Here is a 15,047-nt window from a genome sequence, read left to right as displayed (position 1 = left end):
CTGCCATCACGGATATAGCTCAATTTCATTTGGAGGGGCGCTAGCGTGAAATGTCCCCCATCCACGCCTTCCCCTCGGAAATCTTTGGTTGCATCTGGACTGATGCACTTGCTTTTGGATGGAATATGCTTTATCTGCTGTATGCTTCACTTTCTTTCCTCCCTCTGTCTTTTGTTGTCCTTCTTGTCTCTAGCTATCTAAGTGATCTGGATCGTATTGCTGACCCGTCCTATCTACCAACCCAACAGGATGTGCTTAGGGTTCGAATCCCAACCACTGGGATCATAGAATACCCTTTCGACTTGCAAAGCATCATTTTCAGGTAGAAGACGACATCCATTATCTTGACACAGATTTTAAAGGGATTGGGTATACACAATTTGGGTTAAAGTGTTTTGTCTCTATTTGTAAGTTGGCACTCAAAGTTGGATTATAACCATGATCTATCCTACGGTGCATTATCCTGATATCATTATCAATTAATAAGTCAACAGAAACTTGATCTGCTAGTATATCTACAGCTGATGATCTAAAGATTTAGTCGTTATGGTAAAGTTTATTTTGCAACATTTAATATTAAGTCAAAAATTGTACACTTTCTATCATATCATTAGCAATCCCAGTCTAATTTCATACTATCCATGTGTGGAAATGTGTGATCAGAACCAACTGGACCACCTGCAGCTGACTGATCTGCTTCAGGGTGCAGTTTCTGGTGCATGTCAAGGATAATCGCAGATAATTTGAGCTTCATCTAAACAGCTTTCTCTCCATGACCTCTCGCTCATTGTAAATGTGAAAGTATTCAGTGCGGGATTTCCATCTGCAGTCTAAAGTAAAGGATCACAAGAAGATGTCATCGAACGGGACTGATTCTAAATCGTTGTTTCTATCACTTGCTGTATGTGCTCCATCGTTTCATTACTTCCTTGAGAAATCCTCATGCACTGAAAGACCAGTGCTGAAGATCCTCTTTCAGTTAACAGTCACATTCTCTAACCTCCATGACAAGCATTTTACATTTACTGCAGCTTCTTTACAGTAAAAGGCACGCAATCTCAAATCGAATATTTTAAACACAAAGAAACAACAATAAAAAGTTGTTTGTATGCAGTTTAAAATTGTGATTTCTGGATTGTATGCATACAATAACTTTGCATACGTTATTAATGCTTTTTATTTAGATAAGACTTCAGAGTGGAGATTGAAAGGAAATGGGAGACGGGCATGTAGCAAACTGGCTGGCTGGTAGTGGGACTGGGTACTTGGTTGTTGAGAGCATTTAAGCCTAACTAAATGAAGTGTAATTTGTAATAAAAATGGCTCGAGATAAATGAGTCACAGGGAAAAAAATGCTGACAAATGACATTTCTCTAGCTGTTTTTTTTTAAACGTCTCAGGCTCCAAGGCTGTATTTTTACATCTTAGTCCTCTTCTGTTTCTCTGTAGTCCTGACGTGGAACCTGGAAAACAGGACATAAAAACTAAATGTCTTAGGACCTGCCACCAATACGTACAAGCGCTTCCCTTCCTCCTCCTGTTAAAAAAGGATGAGCAGATTGATGGACCCAGGAAACGCAAGTGATTACAGAAGAGTGCAAATCGATAGGAAGCCATCATGTCAGCCCCCTCCTACGCTTGGCAAGGCTAGAAATAACTCTGCTTGCAATGAGGCTGTGTTGAAGAGGTTCCCAGCAGCCCTATTGCAGATAGCCAATAGGCTCTACTCTGCTTGGCTGTGCTGATGATGGTGAATCACTGCATGTTCTCAGTGACATCAGGTTTTTTGCTGAGATTGAAGAAGCATATTAAAAAATATATATATATATGCATAAGAAAAATGCATGTGAAGAGGCAATAAATGTCAGGTTTTAATGGAAGAATAATGCAATAACAAATTGCTAATTTGGTGATTTCTGCAGTGGAGCATGCAGCGCACTTGATGCAAGACAAGTTCCTCAGCTCAGTTTGTTGTAAATGTGATTATATTCTTCACACCTGTGTGTGGAGGTCTGCTTTTGTCCAAGTGATGAATTCTCTCATCAGTGGGTGAATAGGAGGCTCACTGAAGACGCAGCGTGCCCCTCAACGTTACACAACAATGCAACAGTTATGTCACCAGGTGGACTCTAAGCTGACTTGCTGCTTGGGAGGACTAACTACTCATCCATAGTGCTCACATGTGCATCTGTAAGCAATAATCGCACGTAGGACTCCAAGGATACTTGCAGCTGACAGGGGTGCTGCTGCAACAAGGAGTGCTTTCATGATGGACCTCTCCATGAGGCCCGTTTCTTTTCTTTTTTTTCATCATAATTGGCTTTTGAAGTAATATCCAGCATAGGAGAGCTTATGGAACTAAGTAGGTCACTCATCCTTGCTAGAGGAAAACAAAGGAGGTCATTTAATATAAAGGAGTTTTATTTTAGGCTTGCTTTTGGAGGGCCCCATTTATCAATGCCGTCATTTCTTCTGGCAGACTTGCTCAGTTCACCTTTGTCTCATCAAACTTTCACTGTGTCATATGTTATTTAAATGGAGCTGAGACTTAACTTTCTGGCCCACTTTCATTCTTACAGTGCCGGTCAAAAGTTTGGACACACCCACCCATTCTTGTGTGTCCAAACTTTTGACCGGCACTGTATCGAGCACCAAAGGTTCTTCGGTGTTTCTACATTTTCATTTTCTTGATTTTTATTTTTTTATTTATTTATTTTTTGGACGAGCCCAGAGCCAAACAGAAGTGCTTTTTAATCCATGATCCAGATCTCCTGACCTTAGATTTAAAGCCAACACGATGAGCCTTAAAGAAATTTCCTCCATCTTCTTACTTTTTCCCCTTCCTGATTATTTAAAATAATTATTTCCTAATTCTGCATTCTTGTTCCTCCCCACTCTCTGTGCTCCTCTTATATGCCTTCACATTTAGCACCTTATTGGCAGCACAACTTGAGTTATACTGCATGGATTCTATTGCATTGCGCTTTTCAGAGGAAGATGGTGTTGTTTGTATGTGTGCATAAACTTCCCTATGCTTCTTTTGGTTCACCTTGGAACATTTCCCCTGTCATTAGACAGTGCAAATTCATTTCTTTTTATATTGGGTTGCTTGGCTTGAAATGCATTACTACAATTTTTATTTTGAAATAGGCTTCCGTTGTAACCACCTGACCACAGCGTCCTTGAAATCTATTGACTGGCCACTGAAAATGACAAATTAAGAATCCTCTTTGCACAGATCCATTTTCTGAAATGTATTTCTGTCCTGACGTGCTTCAGATCCGTGTCTTGTTCCTGGCTGAATCACTTCAGGATTGAATATTAATATTTAATTTATTTGTAACGCATGTGCTGAACACGTTTTCAGGGCATGCGTACCCCTGGCGTTCTGTGGTTCAGGTCTTATTTGATTAAAGTAGCTCAAAGATTTAACGAATGTTAAAGTGGATGCTGAGTATAATATTTAGTGAGTTAGAAAACTTTACCCAGTAAAGACTCGCAGCTAATTAAAGTTTTTCTTTCCCCTCTGCCCTTCATCCCATCATGTTCCAATCAGGATGGTGGATGTTGGGGGTCAGAGGTCAGAGAGGAGGAAGTGGATCCACTGCTTTGAGAACGTCACCTCCATCATGTTTTTGGTTGCTCTCAGCGAATATGACCAGGTCCTGGTGGAGTCGGACAATGAGGTGAGACAGAGACTTGTAATTTCACACAACAGTTTGATGCTGTGCTCTTAATAAACTTTAAAGTTCGTTTTGATATCAACATATTTCCAGAATTTTGCAATTGTGAGCAAGCTCGGGTTTGTGTACTTAAGTTATTGGGGTGCTTGAATAGTAAGCAGAGCATATAGTCTTACTTTAAAGTCCACTGAGGTGCCAGTGATGCGAATTTCATCATCAGAAGTTAGTGCGAGAGTTCATGTGGACATCACGTGCCTGTCCATTTTTGTCCCCGCACACACTCGTCCAGAGAAATTATTAGTTATTATTTAATTAAATAAACGTGCTCCCTAGGCAGTGTGCCTCAAGCGCATACATAAGGCTGCTTTTATGCTTACCCCCGTCGAAAACACGGAGTTGCGCATGCTGAAAATTGCAATTTCTCTTTCTAACCTGCGGCGTTACGCTGCGGCCGCTGCCGCAGCTGGGTTGAAGCCACCATCCGCCATTCTAATGATATTGGTAGACAAGCTCAAAGTCACAGAGTAGACAGAGGGAGATGTTACAAAAATGAGACTTTGTGAGGTTCCAGTTTTGACTTCTTCCAATATCATGTGGCGGTTATTGTCCGAGTAGTGAAACCTGTTGTTCAGGAGAACATTGGAGCCACCTGTGGCTTAATAGCAGGCATAAATAGACCTGACTGTGTGATGTTGTGACTGTGCATGAAGTGACAAATACTGAGGGTATACTGGCACCTTAAGTATAACAAGAATGACTTTTTAGCCATCGGGTCTCCAGCTGTGCATGTCCACGATGGAGTGCAAGTGCATTTATTTAGATTTTTGCAGCTCACAGCTGTAGGTTTAACTTTTTTGTTTACTCCTGCTGCACTCATCAACTGCTTTCCAGTAAAACACCTCTGCAGCTGTACTATGCAGCGCCAGTTAGCTTGTTTTAACAGCAATAGTTGAGCAGTAACAATGCAAATGAACAATTATTCAATGACTCCTTTTGAATTGGAGAAAGTTTAGTAGGTAGTGGCTCCATCGTGTTGTGGTTAATACATTTACCTAATGTGCAAAGCTTCAGGAAGGGCATCTTTTGTTTAAAAGAAGAAAAACTATCAAATCAAACATCTTCTGTGGTGACACCATATGAACATGGGAGCAATCAAAGAAGCTTTCGAGAGAGCACTAAGCAGGTCATCAGACTAACGTCGTATGTCCGCATGAATGAGACACAATTTATCAAATCTCTCACAACAAACTGGACGCAGGTCTTCTGTTTATTTCAGGGATATTTTGCCCGTGTAGTCAGCTTTGGCTTCTGACTGTTCAGATAGAATTATCGCTAATAAAGCTAATGTGATCAGCCTCTGTGTGCCCTCTGCTCCTCTCTGACAACAAACCCTTTCTCTGACCTGGTCATATGATAAACCAAACCCAGCTGCCAGCTGTGACGCTGTACATCAGTACAGCAGCTGCTGCAAGTCAAGTATCGCAGGGTCCAGTCGTCTGGCTGCTCTGTTACCAGTTTAACTGCACACGCGTATGGTGCCAGCTCAGGCACCTCGCTGGACAGACGGATCTGGTTTAATTTTTACAGTCATTTTCCCCCCCTTTAATGTTCAGACTCTAAGAGGTAATAGCAAACACCAGACAATCATGATGCTATTGTTAAACTCGTTTAATGAAAGGTTACCAGCTAAGACAAAGCTTGGCAGACTTCAGTGTGCAGAGATTATCCTGCTGTGATGACAAGCTCAAGACTGAGACTTTGACCCTTGTGGACCAGTTCAAGCCTGACGGGAGTTTTCTTTGCCTTTTGATTTCATCAAGTCTGTCCAGGATTGTCTCGTCTCGCCATGATGTAATGAATGACCCCGCATGAGTAACGCTGGCAAGGATTTTTAAATTTAAAGTTTTGTTGTTGTTTTTTTGTTTGTTTTTTTGTTTGTTTGTTTTTAATCTGAGAGAGCCAGACGATGTCTAATTTTTCGTGTGTGTGCTTCCACCAGTATTACCAATTTGAAAGGATCTTGAGAAAGTGTGGAGAACGTTATGCTGCCTGTAACATTGATCAGCATGGCTGGTTTAGTGGTGGGAGATGATCTGGGGAGGCACATCCATAGAGGGGTGTACACACCTCTGCAGTCTAGTCATCTGCACCCCGACTGCCATTAGGTATCAGCATGAAATCTTTGGACCTACTGTCAGATCCTATGCTGGTGAAGTGGTTCCTGGGTTCCTCCTGGTGCACGACAGTAGCTGGCCCTGTGTGGAGAGACTAAGCAGGCAGTTCCTGGAAGATGAAGGATTTGATACCGCTGGCCTGCCCCCACACTCGCCTGCTTTGAATCCCACAGAACTCCTCTGGGACATTGTGTTTCGATCCGTCTGACTCTGTCAAGTCGCCACGATGTTGTCAGGCATGCATACAAGAATGTGAGGGCCATACAAACTGCTGAGTACCGTTTTTGAGTTGATGCGTCAGGCTAGTGCATTTTACCAAAATTTCATTGCAGCATTTTTACTCCTTAGGCATGAAAGACTGATGTAGGGTATTGTTGTCACCTGGTTGGCTGGACAGCACGGACGCTGAATTTTGAGCACAAGAACTCAAACAAATTGATGTAGGATTTTCAAGTTGATACCATGAGTACATCTGCTAAACTCAAAGCAAGTTCAAATATTGGTGAAGGTCAGAGGTCACCGTAAATATTCTGTCTCTAGCTCTAAAGATGAGACCTGTTTTTCAATTGAAATAATAAGTGCATCTACTAAAAATCTCAGATTACAAAGCCACTGTTGCCAAAAGCACTTGCAAGTTACACTGTCATCGTTACTGACCTGTATTAGAAAGAAACAGAAATGCCATATAATTGCAGGTTTTAGATAAATGGTCTGCTTTACAATTTGGTTGCTTTCAGTGTCGAGTGAAGCGTTCTGAACACATCGCTCTCTTTAACGTCCTTGTTTCGTTGTTAGAACCGCATGGAGGAGAGTAAAGCTCTGTTCAGGACCATCATCACATATCCCTGGTTCCAGAACTCCTCTGTGATCCTGTTCCTTAACAAGAAGGACCTGCTGGAAGAGAAGATCATGTATTCTCACCTGGTTGATTACTTTCCAGAGTTTGATGGTAAGGAGTTGACTTGTAAACAAGAGTGTTTCAAAGAGTGAAGGATGTGATGTGCACGCTTGAGGTTTTTTTACTTTATATAGGAACCTTGCTTTTGCAGTTGTTTTTTTTTTTTTGTTTTTTTTATTGTAGACTGACACCTTATGGCCATGATGCTGTACTACAATACAAACTAATATATTCCTGTAAAATGTCACATCGCTCTCTTATTGAGCAACCTGTCACCCAAGTGTCTTTTATTTTTGTTTTAGTGAATCCTTTCCTCCTCGCTCATTCATAGCGAATACATTTAACTACACCACTCTGTCCTCCTTCCAGGTCCTCAGCGGGACGCGCAGGCAGGTCGGGAGTTCATCTTGAAGATGTTTGTGGACTTGAACCCAGATAGTGACAAGATAATCTACTCCCATTTCACGTGCGCCACCGACACGGAGAACATCCGTTTCGTCTTTGCGGCCGTCAAAGACACCATCCTGCAGCTCAACCTCAAAGAATACAACCTGGTGTGAAGGAAAATTGGAAAGACAGATGGTTGGAGTGCAAGCAAGACACCCACAGCCCCCACACTCAATGCAGTGTCCACATCTGCATGAAATGCACTCGTAAAGAGATGAGCATTGCTTTGTGCTTTTACCAGACCAACACTATCCATATTCTGCCCTCTCTTCACTCAGACCCTTGGTTGCTGTTTTGCCCAGTTTTAAGGACTCTGTTTTTTTTTTTGGGTTTTATTAACTGCTTGTCTTGCACAATCACACATGAAACACATTCAGATATAACACTCCCTCCATTTGTCACCTCTTGGGAGGTTGTTCTCTACTCCGGCGCTCCTCGTTCGGCTCTTGCCGTGGCTCACGTTTTTCTTTCTCTACACTACAGTCTCACTTGCGCTCGTGTGGGTAGAGGACCATCTCCCGGTAGACTAAGCTTTTACGGACAAAGGGCTCTCTCCCATAGTTATTTAACCCATGCATGCTATACACTACAGCCTGAGGGCTTGAGGCCAGGTGGCACACACTGGACTCTGCTCATCTGCAGAGGGTAACGAATTAATCAGACAGTGCTGGGGTGCAGAGAGGTACTTGGTTCTCCTGGGTCTTGAATTGTCCATGATGTGTTCTTTTAACTCTTTCTGGGGGGTTACGTACCCTAAATGAGAGCATAGAAGCTCTGTTGAATGTAAATAAAGTTTTCATGCTGCTCACACAGAGTGAGGGCTACACAGAGATGACTACATGTTCTCTTTTGACTTTCAATATTTTCATCTATATTAACGTCATTAATTCTTCTGTTGTTCGCTAATTAAACCGATCGACGGCGACTACTCAAAGGAACCCTTTCAGGAGTGGTCAGGTTCTGTTTATTATTCAGTGCCCCTGATTTTATACTGAGACAACACTACCAGTATTTTACGTACTGTACACCAGCTCCCCTGTAATTCTCTATCACTTTGCTAAATTAAAACCACCTACATTTTTCTGTAAATACAGTAACATTGCCAGTATCGTTTTAATCCCTTAACTAGTTCAGATACTAAGAAACATATTTGGGAGCTGGTTTTTGCCAAAAACTAAGTGAAGGTTTTCTCCCGAGTTGGATCGTTCCAGATGTTTAACAGCGTAACACCTCACTTTGTGTGGCATTTCTTTATGTTGTCTCAATCACACGTGTAACAGTACTGTGATTTTTATTTGTGTGAGGATAACTTTCTTGTGCACAATGTGTGAATGATGGCATCAGATTAAACTGGTGCAGCAGTCATGTTTTGGATGAAATAAAGCTTTTGCGCTGCCAGTTTGCTTCAGTCACAACTTTGGTTATGATCATGCAAATGGCTTTTTCCTCTCCTGTAATCGCCTTCATTTTTACCATATTAATCAGCCAACATTTGATTAAACTGTCACAATCATAAATTTTTCTTTTTTTTTTTTTTTGTATGTCTAATTTATCAATTGGATCTATTTGTTATTGATATAGTAAATGAGACGTTGTCCCTAGTTTCAGCTCAAGTTTTGTTTTTTCAACATCAAAGTTGGGAGTAGATTTTATACTGCTGTAAAATATCAAACTATTTTATGGTCAAGTGTTCTGTTTCTAATGATACTTCATATATTTAGTTGTTGCAGTTCTGTTTTTGAAGTGCTTGACATAGGAAAAAGGAAAAAAAAAAGGTTTCTGTGTCAGGTTTGTGCTTTATGCAAATAGGAAAATGAAAAACAGACAAAAAATTACTTGGTGGTTAAATATTTACTGTTCAGAGATGCTTGTACTTTTTGTAATCTTTAAGGATATGCGTTTGCTCTTGGTACCAATCCCATATTGTGCGTCTTGCCCGATAGTAGTTTAAATATTCCATTAAGCCGAGAGTTGATATGTGGCTTTTTTGTTTTTGTCTTCACTATGTAATTCAGGTAATTTTTCATGACTTTCTCATCACAAGGGCTACTCTTAGCAGCTTTGGTAGAAATGAAAGGAATCTGAATGGTGTAGAGCAAAAGGCGCAATTAATTAGCCTCGGGAGGGTGCCTGAATCAGGAGTGTGTTGACATCCTTTTGAGAGCAGCAGTCCACAGAAGCCTGATAGACGGCTGGTGGCCGTTTAGGTACCCCCCGCCCTCCCCCTGTTTTTTTTTGTTTTTGTTTTTGTTTTTTTTACCTTCAAGAGAATAACTAAAGGAAGTTGGGTTTCTTAAGTTGCAATAGGATGTTTTTAGTGTCTTTTCTATTCGACCTTATCACCCAGGTGATCCCATTATGAATTATGTGCTGAAATCAGCGATGCAAAGTTTTCCTCTGTGCTTTTACATATTTGCCTCTTCATTGGTAGTGTTTTCATGCTTGACTTTGACACTGGCTGCATGGGGACGGGAGGGGGAGAGAGAATGCTGGGATATTTTGACCTTAAGTGCACATTGAACGAGGCGGCAGGGTCAGATTAAACTTACCCTGCTGGACTGTAATCTTTACTTTGTTTTAGATGGTAAATGGTTAATCTTTGGTGCTTCACGAAACATTTCAAAGCCTTTATTTTTGACCCACTTGCCCATGTGATGCTGACTGACTGAAGCTGGCCTTTTGGATGCCACAGAAAGGCACGTTCAGGAAACGCTGTTCCCTTGAGCCGTGGCTTGCAACCTTGAGAAAATACTGTCCTGCAGACGGTAAAAACACAAAACAAAGGTTGCGTTCAGCCTCTGGTGTCAGCACGGTGGCGTCGGTTTCCACTCGCTGACGACGTGGATTTTTACGCTAACACAGAGTCCCATGGTTACACTACCAATGACCAGAGCCGTCAGAAAAGCCGGTTCGGTTATTTTTAATAATCCTTTTCTTTTATATCTACTTTGCTTCATTCTACACACAATGCATTTTAACAAAGACTCACATGACAATCCAGTACAAAATGGTGTGCCAAGCAAATTCTGTGTTAAGCAAAGGCTTCAAAAACCTGTTTAACTTGACCCAGGCCTGTGCAGTGAAAGTTATTGCAGCATTTAATTGAGTCTTACTTGTGGTTTTAGTTTGCAAATGAAGCTTGCATGTTGAGCCTCATTTCTTTCTTTCTTTTTTTTTTCCTTTTTTTTTTTTTTTCTTTTTAAATTGTATTTATTGAAAAACTTGCCAAATGAAGGTACTGAAATGGCCATTGTGTTTTTGGTGGTTGAATATGCTGCGTGTTTACATCTGCCATTCTGCGCTCTCTCTTATCTCCTTTATTTGATTGGACTGTCTATTGTTTCCCTGGGTCAAAGGCACTGAAAATACACCGCTGCAATGGGCCTGCGTTCATGCAACTTGTCCATTCAAGCACGCTCGTTGGTACTCTGAGGTGTGTGTGTGTGTGTGTGTGTGTGTGTGTGTGTGTGTGTGAGAGAGAGAGAGAGAGAGAGAGAGAGAGAGAGAGAACACTTTGATGGGTGTTGCTTATGCTTGAGGTCCATTCTGGTTTCAGGGATGGATATAGTGATATTAAAAAGCTCTTTGCATCTTTTTTTTTTCTTCTTCTCCCCTTTTGTAAGGTTGACACACCGTATTTAGGACCACTTGACATGATTTTTCTTTTCAGACAATTCAAATTTTGTGTAGTGGTGTACAAATTGAAAGTAATGTATTTTTGTTTTGTTTTGTTTTAAAGTATACCAAATGTAAATTCTGTACAATGAGTGTGCCAATCCCCTTTTCTTTGTAAAGCCAGACTCTTAACAAGTGCCAATGTTGTGGAAAAAATTCAGAGGACCTGTGGATTTCGTGGTCCAGTTTTTAAAGCAAACACTAAGTGTGTGATTAATTAACAAAAAGGACAGTTTTATTCTATATTTAAGATTAATGATGAACTGCTGTTTTTAAAAATAAGTGTCATTTTAACTGCATGCGTTTTGTCAGGTTGGGGGAGGGAGTGGGGGGTGAGATACTCTATTCATGCAACGCCCTCGAGAAAAGGGTCCTAATGGTTATTGATTTACAGTATTTTAGCCATATTTCTCTATTTGTATGTTTCATTTCAACCACTGTTGCCTGAACCTCATTCATACATGATGATTTTTACATAGCCTTCTCCTTTAAATGTTTTAAATTGGAATAAAATATGTTCCTATACTCTCTTCTTGCATCCCTGTACTTTTATTCTCAAGTATTTTTTTTATTTTTATTTTTATTTTTTATAAATAGTGACTTGAAGATTCCACCATTTAAGGTCATGTGTAATTTCTGAATGCATTTTATCCACATGGATTGGAAAATGATTTGTTGTATAAATACTGCTGCCCTTTGGAAAGCAGCGACCTCTCTCTGCAGTCTTAAGGTAGGATACTGTTTAGTGAAAATGGATATTAACAAACAAGTGCTCAAGTGACTGGGTAACAAATCATTTTGACTCTTGAAGGTAATCGCACACTACTTTTCACAAAACTATTTTGATAACGCAGCGCACATATTTATTTTTTACTTTTAGCGCCTTTTAAATCTGAGATTAAGACGTCCTAAAATGGGTTTTGAAGTATGGAAATCCCAACTTGTGAAATGCATATAAATATATACATTCAGTATGTGGTTCAGCCTCATTTACCGTGAGTTACCCCAAATTGATGCAGTGGATGTGTTGCTGAACCAAAGTTAGATTTTTCTTATCCTCCTCTCTGTGGGGTTTGAGTCAGGTGTGTGAGCTGGCCAATCAAGTACAGTAACAAGATGGTCAGCAAACCATTTGGTGGTGGTTTTAGCACTGCGGGCAGGTGCTGTGTCCTGCAAAAAAGGAATTTAGCATCACCGTAAAGTGCTCTAAAATATTGTCATACGCTGTGTTGACTTTGGACTTGGTAAAATGCAGCAAGCGCCAACACAAGCAGATGGCATGACACCTCAAATCATCAGACTGGAAAACGTTCACTGGACTTCAGACACTTGGATTCTGAGCCTCGCCTTTATTTTCCAAGAGACAATGTGCTAACTGAACAGTTCTTGTTGTCTTTAGCCCAGGTGAGATGCTGTATAGACGCTGTCACTGGCTCAGGCGTGGTTTGATATTAGGAAAGTACATGAACGAGGTGCTTGATGCTTATTTTGTTTCTAAGGAGCCAGACTATTGTAATTTTTAAAGTGGTCTTGAACAGTTTCTACAGCTGATCTAAGAGTTTTTCAAATTTTTTCTTTAGGCATCGGATGCTTTTTCAGTCTTGTCCTTGACCATTTTCAGAGGAATATTATTTTTTGTTTTGTTATGCCACTTAACACTGACCTATGAATCATTCAAGCATACAAAAGGCCCCTAACTGAAGACACAGTTGTCTACACATAACAGACAACTTGGCAAATAATCAGTTTTAAAGTGTATCTTTGAGCACTTTGTTGCCACCAGTCTGACGCAAAAACAAATAAACTGTTTGAATTTTAAGATGACAGTTTGACAGCTATAAGTGTTTTGCCCTAAAAGGTGATTCAAAGAAAGCCAAAGAGGCTTCACACTGTTGAAGAACAAAGGTGGTCAAACTACAGACTGAATTTCAAGCATCCAGACTGTTTTTGCCTCACATACGGTATTTCCATGCATGTTTCCACTTCGGTGCAGTCATTTATTGAATTGTCCCATTTTTCCTAACAAAACGAAGCAACGAGGGGTGATTCAGAACTTTTGCATCTTACCGTAGAGTTAAGGAATTTTCATAACTTCACTCTTAAAAGTATAAAACACTCACTGTGGTTCTATTAAGTTCTATGCCCATAACTGTGAATTTAAAGGTAAATAACAGTCATTTGCTCCCAGTAGAGTAGAGAGTTCACATAAAAGATTTCTTCAGTTCAGCTCTCTACAACAGGGATGTCCATTTTACATCGTTTACTTTGATATTAAGTGGGCCGAACCAGTGAAACTTCTGTTTCTGTCAGTGCAAAGCAGTTTAACTACACATTTAATCCCTGAGATATCTTAATTTAAGAAAAAGAAGTACAATTTAAGCACTTAAAATTCTCAGCTTTTCTAACTCTGTCAAGTATGACTGCTTGATGTATGAATTGTAAGTGTGGACCTACTTTTAAAAAAGTTTCTGTAGTAGTTAAAAAAAAAAAAAGAAATTTCAGTTACGTTATTGTCTGTGTACTTTGGTGTAGTGCGAGTGGACATAGGGCAGTTCTGTAAGTCTAAATTTGATTCCCTCATTCAAATGTTTCAAAGCCATTGATGGGCTGGATTAGTGGTTCTCGGACCGATTCTGATGTTTGTCTAACAACTAAAACCTATTTTTAAAATATATATTTTTAATGTATTAATATTATATTTTTTTAATGTAATAATTACTCGTTATTCTTGGCGATAAACTATGGCACACAAACCTCCAGTGGTGAGTGGGGAGAGCCTGTGTGTGCTGACCTGTCCGCATGAGGCGCTGCTTGCTCAGACTTGGGCCTGCTGCTGTAGATCCGCGGGGTGTAGAGCTGCTCTCCGCGCATCTATCCGTGGTGTTTCTGTGTGGGGCGTTCAGCCCAGCAGCGTCGCCTTTGCCTACCCACCAGCTTCGGGAAGGGGCTGACTTTCTGGCTCCGCTGCCGATCCTCCCGCACTCCCTCCGTTCAAGAGGGGATAAACACAGAGTTAAAGTCCAAGCCGGGCAGCGTTGCAGTTTCAGCGTTAGCGGCGATTTTAATTTATTTTTTATCCCCCCTCTCTCTCTCGCTCCCTCCACTCACGCGACTCAATTGTTGCCGTTGGACCAAACGGGATTGAACTTGAAACGAACCCGCAGACATTTTGTTATTTCTGAGATTTCTTCTTCACTTTTTTCATCCCTGTGGCGCCTGCGGGGAGCGAGCCGCGAGCTGTAAGGGGGCCAACGGCACGAGGCGAAACACGGTCGGCGTTCACCTTCCGCTCCGCTCGCGGGCTGCATCCAAACATTTAGTGCACGCACGGCGTTATTAATTTACCTGCGCTGAGCTCGCGACGCTGCCGCTCGTGCGCTAAAGCGGAAAGCTTACGACGGCGATGAATCATTTTGACTGACAGCTTTTGAAGAATTAGCTAGCTTTAGCCAGCACTGATGGTGCTTTCCTGCTCACGCTAAAGCAGTAAATACGGGGTCGGGACAACCCAGATAGGACACAGACTCTTTTGCCTCTCTAACGGCCGCAAAGTGCATCACTTATAATCGGCTTAATTTTATATTTATTTATTTTGTTTAAAAGAGGTGGTGGGGTGGGGGGAGTCCCCTAGCTACTGTTAGCTAGTCATCCTGCTAACGCTGGACAGCTCCTGTGTACGGCTGGGCTAGCTTTGGACAAAAGAAAGAGCAACGCAAGGGGAAATATAAACATCGTGTTTGGGAAGGAGAGCAACAAACAAGGAACTGACATGATGTTTCCACAATCAAGGCACTCAGTAAGTGGCTTTTCATTTCAGCACTGTTGTCTGCTACGTGTTTACGCATGCAGGTTGAGTCGGGGAGAGAGGAGATTACGCATGTGACTTGTTTCTTGGCTGCAATTAAACAGAGTTGCGTTTTTGTTTTGTTTTTTAGTAAGAAGAAGCAGTCTTTGTGGGGCAGTAGCACAGTGTTGGTTTCTAACTGGCACCGTTTAGTTCTGTAGAGGACGTGTGGACTCGACATGGCAGTATTTGTAATATTTGCATTGAAAAGCTGTTAAACTTTTTTTTTCTCCCAGATGATTGCACTGAAAATCATCCAAATCAAACCTCAGTTGAATGCTGTCACGTTTCATAACCACACGCTGCTTTCACTCCCTTGTGCCGTT

At 41.1% G+C, this 15,047-nt stretch overlaps 2 protein-coding genes across 8 annotated transcripts in view; both read left to right on the top strand.

The window, feature by feature from the left end:
* The window catches only part of LOC101483097 (guanine nucleotide-binding protein G(q) subunit alpha), a 37,196-nt gene extending 25,789 nt beyond the window's left edge, over positions 1-11,407 (top strand). For 5 of the 6 annotated variants that reach the window (XM_076880382.1, XM_076880381.1, XM_004554974.6 and 2 more), the window contains 4 exons: positions 194-322; positions 3,557-3,686; positions 6,653-6,806; positions 7,125-11,407. In XM_076880382.1, the coding sequence (XP_076736497.1) occupies positions 194-322; positions 3,557-3,686; positions 6,653-6,806; positions 7,125-7,315 (604 nt within the window). In that variant the 3' untranslated portion in view covers positions 7,316-11,407. The remainder of the gene's footprint in view (positions 1-193; positions 323-3,556; positions 3,687-6,652; positions 6,807-7,124) is intronic. The other variant, XM_076880385.1, reaches the window with a different exon arrangement.
* Positions 11,408-13,690: 2,283 nt separating this feature from the next.
* Positions 13,691-15,047, top strand: part of tle5 (TLE family member 5, transcriptional modulator) — a 53,417-nt gene continuing 52,060 nt past the window's right edge. For both annotated transcript variants that reach the window (XM_004554976.4, XM_004554975.4), the window contains exon 1: positions 13,691-14,673. In XM_004554976.4, coding sequence (XP_004555033.1) covers positions 14,647-14,673 — 27 coding nt within the window. In that variant the 5' untranslated portion in view covers positions 13,691-14,646. The remainder of the gene's footprint in view (positions 14,674-15,047) is intronic.

This window comes from Maylandia zebra, linkage group LG23 (assembly GCF_041146795.1).
Source record: "Maylandia zebra isolate NMK-2024a linkage group LG23, Mzebra_GT3a, whole genome shotgun sequence".
NCBI lineage: Eukaryota > Metazoa > Chordata > Actinopteri > Cichliformes > Cichlidae > Maylandia > Maylandia zebra.
Note: the sequence above shows the minus strand (reverse complement) of the source record. Positions and strands in the feature narration are given on the sequence as shown.